At 37.1% G+C, this 5,601-nt stretch overlaps 1 protein-coding gene across 1 annotated transcript; it reads left to right on the forward strand.

The window, feature by feature from the left end:
• Nucleotides 1–2,201: 2,201 nt before the first annotated feature.
• On the forward strand, nucleotides 2,202–4,097 carry LOC149253859 (ribonuclease 1-like). The gene is made up of 6 exons (XM_089454607.1): nucleotides 2,202–2,252; nucleotides 2,345–2,446; nucleotides 2,534–2,590; nucleotides 2,713–2,868; nucleotides 2,968–3,163; nucleotides 3,256–4,097. Exons 1-6 carry the CDS (start codon nucleotides 2,202–2,204, stop codon nucleotides 3,549–3,551), a joined length of 858 nt encoding a protein of 285 aa, XP_089310733.1. The 3' UTR covers nucleotides 3,552–4,097.
• Nucleotides 4,098–5,601: the final 1,504 nt, after the last annotated feature.

A 5,601-nucleotide genomic window follows, 5' to 3' on the forward strand; every position in this document is an offset into this window, starting at 1 on the left:
TTTTCTTTTTTCAAATGAGGAATTAAAAATTAAAATCAAGAAGAAAATGAAGCAGAGGTTGACAAGTTGAATTCATGGAGTAAAATTCCGCCAACACGTCAACAATTAACTCTTCGTAAAATTGGTAAGTACTTGTAAACCACGAAAAATATGGTGATTGAAGCTCGAAAATCCCAAATTTTTAAATGGTTATTAATATAACCCTAAAAATTGGAACGTATCAGTTATAAAAAGAAGTCAGCGTTGAGTCAGATAAGAGGGGGAAAGCTATCAAATTCCTGTGCAGTCGAAGATAAGAAGGAATCGCACCAACTCTAGTGGAAGTAAAAGTTAAGACCTAGAAATCTATGTGTCATTAAAAATTGACAGAAAATGATTCAAATCGAGATTTTCTGCCACCACTGGTCAAAATCAATTTATGGGTTGAAATTTTTTGATGCCAGTGATTTGTATCAAATCAAAATTTCTTTCACCATTTGGAAAATTCGATTTAAGGGTTAAAAATTGACACAGGAAAATACTAGTGATTTGTGCCAAATCAAAATTTTTGTCAAACTTGAAAAACTTAGCTGCAGATTTTTTTTGAAGTGTGCGGGAATTTTATTGAATGATTATCTAGGACCAATCTTAGAGAAACAGGACTTGGATTGACGAGATGAAGCTTTTGAGTGTTTCATAAATCTAATTCATAAAAATGCATTTAAGGATAAAATTCTTAGAGAATGTTTTTCTGGTGACGGAGAAATCTGTAAAGAGGCATCAAAGTGCACAAAGATATTTAGAGAGTGTAATTAGTAATAAAATGAAAACTTTTAAACGAAGGCCTTTGCTGTTGGAGAAATATATGTATCCATTTCCTAAGAAAGGAATTACGTTGTGCAAGAATACTCCCCAAGAAAAACATTTTCAAAATATGTTTGTCAGGTGCTAAAGTTGTTTATTCAACTGTATTATATTTTGGGAAGAACTACATGAAATTGGCAGCACCATTTGACTATTTGACTATTGATGAGGTGACCCAACTCAAAGAGGCTGAATCTACAATTACACTCCAAATTAAAGATGTAACACATGCATTTCTGATAGGAGATCCAAAGCAGCTACGGGCAATAGTAATTAGTAAGTTTGCAGAGAAAATGAAATATGGAAGTGCCAGAAAGAGGAAGAAGAGAAGGTAAAATTGAAAAAATTGTTCAGAGTTCATCTCCAGATTTTGATTTTAAGAAATAGAAAAACTTTGATTTCTAAAAAAAACAGAGAGGTAATGTAAATTTTTATTCCTAGAAATATGATGATGATCTTGAAAGTCTAAGGAAAAGGAGGTTGACTTTTATTTTCCATATTTCGATTTTTTAGGAGGATTATGGGACTGAGTATAATTGTGATCGCCATGTAGGTTAATTTTCATTTCTATTTCCAAGAATCGATTTCTCAAAATGAAGTGAATGAATGAGTGATTTCGTTGCATCCAGTGTTAATAAGTACATCTCCAGTATTTTGATTTCTCCAGATGAGAAAATCTTCTCCAACATTCGATTTTTGAGGAGACAGAGAAGATTGCTCATTTCCAGAATTTGATTTCTGAGAAAGGGTATTAAAAAAATCAATTTCTAAGAAGGTATTTTTCCATAAATTGATTTTTGAGGAAGATTATTATTAAAAAAAATTGATTTTTGAGGTATTGAAGATACAGGGTATTTTTTAGAAAATCATTTTCAAGGTGTTGAAATAAAGCCTTCTCTCCACAACAGGAAAAACAGAGTGGTAGTTGGTAGAAAGAAATGCCAGAAGACTGTAAGAATGATTATATTTTTTTTTTCCCAAAAGTCAATTTTTGCGCAAAAAATTTTATACCTGGAAAAGTAATGGCCAACCCCCCTCAGCCAGCGCATTGAAAGCCATGTGCGTATCACATGAATGCTCAAAATTGGGTTTCTTGGTTTCTGTGGACGTCTAGGATGGATCAAGATGGTCGTACGGTTTGCCATGCGAATCCTCAAACACTAAATCGCCCGATCCAAGTTCCCCCTTGTCAATTGTGCTGTGACTTATACTCAGAGCAATGCACAATGAATACAAAGGCATTCGAACAGTTGTGGGATTTGGGATGAAATATGTTGCTTACGCTATCATGGAGGCCTCAGATTGTGGCTCTTAGAACATCTTTGGCATCCTCTATGTCACACTGTAGTAGTGTCATCATGGAAAAGAGGGAGCAATTAGTAGCTGGGTTTTCAACACAAATCGCTCAGGTTACCTTAGCCTCAGTGCGCTGTGAGAAAAGTTCATACCGGAGGACCTTCTCCACACCGCGTGTGGTGTGCTGTCATACGTTTCACCGCAGGTGATTACCCAGAAGGGATACGATGCAGCCAAGGCCAACATCTGGCCCTGCAGAGTTCGTGCTCCTGGCGGGCTACCTGCCTTTCCAGATGCGAATTTGATAGTGATGTATTAGAAGATCTGAAGGGGGATTTAAATGCCCGACCTGGTTTTCGTCTGAAGTATAATTTTGGTGCTCATCATATTTGAGTGCTATTTCACTGGTGTTATTGCGAGATCCTTGGATTTCTATTATTTCGTGCAACAGGTATATATTCATTATACCTTCTAATCATTTTCAAGAAGTGATTATGAACGTCAAATTCATTTCTGCTTCAATATTCTTTCTCGTAGTGTATGTTAATGGAAATCAATTGCTTGTAAATGTAGTGGCCTGGTTCATACTGTGATACGCATAGAGGATGCTGTTACCCTCACACAGGAAAGCCTGCTTCTGACTTTTCCATTCATGGTCTCTGGCCCAATTATAGCGACGGGAAATGTCCGCAGTTCTGTGATTCTTCTAGAGAATTCGATTACTCAAAGGTGCCGCTCACTCTATACTTTTCCATGCGTGGGAATAAAATATAATGTTTGACTTATATGATCATGGCCGGATTTTATGTATTGTGAGAGAATTTGTAGATTTCAGATCTTAAGGAAGAGCTGAACAAATATTGGGATTCTTTAAGCTGTCCTAGCAGTGATGGACACAAATTCTGGGGGCACGAATGGGAGAAGCACGACACTTGCTCTCTCAATCTTGATGAGCATTCATACTTTGAGTCGGCTCTTTCCTTGAGAGAAAATATGGACATTCTCGGGGCGCTTAAAGAAGCAGGTGATCAGATACCACGAGACCGCTGCCAAATTAATTCTTTCATACAAAATCAGTATTTAGATTTGTAATAGTAATTGGTAGTTTGTTTGCAGGTATTAAACCTGATGGAAGAGAATACAGTTTGAGGAATATCAAAGAAGCCATTAGAGAAAGCACTGGACAACTGCCAAGAATCGAATGCAACAGAAGCGAGGAGGGAGAGCATCAACTATATCAGTTGTATGTATGTGTTGATAAATGGGACGCTTTCACTGTTATCGAATGCCCCTTTTACCCGCACAGCAATTGCCCTTCCATGCTTGTATTTCCTCCTTTCTGGGACAACGATCACAAGATCCAAGAAGCTTTCACAAGCGAAAACAATACTAATGGAACAGAGGATCATTAGCTCTCCACAGTGAGCATTTCTTTCATCTGTCAAATTTTTAGGGCCAAGGGTTTGTTCAGTCAGGTCAACCCCTTGATTCCTCAAAGCTGTCATTGAGAAGAATTGAACAAAGAAGCGGTCCGTCGCACTGATTATGGAAACAGAGTCCAGGAGGTGTCTAGGCCATGGCAGGGTATGACATGGTTGTTTTGACAGCCTGTTTGTTGTTTCAGCCTTCCAATTTGAGCTATTTTCTGAAGTGATCGGAGACAGGCCGAGTAAGGTTAGGGTTTTATTCTGTGTGTTTTCTCGCTGCTCGAAAATTTACAAAACAGGGCAATATTTTATACATTTAGAGATAATGCACTGCTTCAGAGCTTGCTTCAAGGAATTGCAGAAAATCGTGTTTGTATTGGTCATAGTTTACTATACTGGTCATAGTTTATGTATAGTTAAATTCCAGACTCGAATTCTGAAAGGATTTCGCAGAGAAACCAGATTATTTTGATCTTGTTTAAAGAAGTTTTTTATTTTTTCAATTTTTTCCTTCCAATACTTTTTAAATCACTCAAGGCTAAAGTGGTTTTTGATTTTTTTGATTTTATTTTTTCCAACCTTCTGCTCAGGCCTTTCTTGTCTTGAGCATTTAAGAAAAATATAAATTCAATATGCATGTTAGGAATGGCAAAGACAAAGGAGCAGGAGACTGGCAAAGACAATGTTCTTGGAAAAAGAAAAGATGATTCAATGAAGGAAGAAAGAGATATTCCATCCAAGAAATGCCACAAGTTACATAAAGGAGATGCTACCCATGCCCAACTTACAAACGATGGAAATTCTAAAGCCCATTTACCAGTCTATGGTGAGACAGAAAGTGTTGCTAGTCGCAAAGTTGAGGAAGAAGCCTTTGTCAAAGCTCAAGATGAAGGGGCAGATTAAATGTTCCAAGCTTTCTACCTATTGAGCATAAAGTGGTCTGTGTTTTAGGTTTCGTGGACATTAGATTTCAAAATTTTCTTTAAGGTTTTGTGACAGTTGAGACACTTCAGGATTGCAGAACAGAAATCCCTGGAGATTCATAAGAAATGTTTTTTAACATGCTGGAATTAAATATTACGTAGGGTTGAATTTCAAAATTTTTGATGTGATTCATAAGAAATGTTTTTGAAACCCTTTTCTTCATTCTTTAGGAGGCGTTAAGGTACGAGAGTAAATCCTCGCAGTTTTGGATGACTAAGTGGTGCCATTAATGTGGTTTAATGATCTATGAGACTAAAGGGTTTTAACAGTGTTGGATAGTGAATTCTGGATGGTTATATAGTTTTTTAACTGATCTTATGGGCTTTTTGCGGTAATTTCAGGGTACGGGGGTTCATCGCTTTCGAGGTTCTTTCTATGAATGGAGTGGCTTTATTTGCATGTGAATACCGTTTTGGGCAGTGGGATTTATGTTGTTATCATGGGTTTTTGGTTTTCTTGTTTTAAGAACAGTTTGGGTTGTGTGGCCCACCAAGAGCTTTGTTTGCAGTAGTCTTTTTTGCTGGCTCCCTTAGAGATTTTGAACACTTATTCCTTCGTTTCTACCAATCTGAGGAAGCTGCTGCTTGTTTTCTAAGTTATGGATGATAAAACAAAATTTTCCATAAGTTTTGAGAATGCTACCCAACAATTTATATTGATTTGGGCACATATGTGCCAAATGGTTTCCTACCTGTGAAAAAAGTGTTGAAGCTCATGGTCCAAAGTTTTATGTAAGTCCTAATCATCTTGCCATCCAGCAACCCCCTTTCAAACACTCTATCTCATTCTTTATCTCCAGGGTTCAGAGGAAAAACCAATATTAAGTGCCCTCTCAAGATAGTTTAATAAGCCATTTTTCACTTTCTAGTTTTGTTTATTCCATTTGCACATAGTCCCAAGTTTCAACCAATGGCTAAATGCCCATGAATAAATAGATCAAATCTGGACTTCGAAGATTGTCAATAGGATATGTAAGACTGTAAGTGGCTATGGCTTTAATACAATCATCGGGGCTTTGTGCACATGAAGGCCCAATGCTTTTAGGTGCCGA

The sequence above is a fragment of the Pinus tabuliformis genome, chromosome 7 (genome assembly GCF_031772625.1).
Source record: "Pinus tabuliformis cultivar Carrire ecotype Pingquan chromosome 7, CPIR1, whole genome shotgun sequence".
Classification (NCBI taxonomy): domain Eukaryota; kingdom Viridiplantae; phylum Streptophyta; class Pinopsida; order Pinales; family Pinaceae; genus Pinus; species Pinus tabuliformis.

Coding starts and splice junctions, on each gene's coding strand:
- LOC149253859 (XM_089454607.1), top strand. CDS start 2,202: ATGGAAAAGAGGGAGCAATTAGTAGCTGGGTTTTCAACACAAATCGCT. Junction 2,869..2,967: donor GAGAATTCGATTACTCAAAG/GTGCCGCTCACT, acceptor GAGAATTTGTAG/ATTTCAGATCTTAAGGAAGA. Junction 3,164..3,255: donor CGGGGCGCTTAAAGAAGCAG/GTGATCAGATAC, acceptor GTTTGTTTGCAG/GTATTAAACCTGATGGAAGA.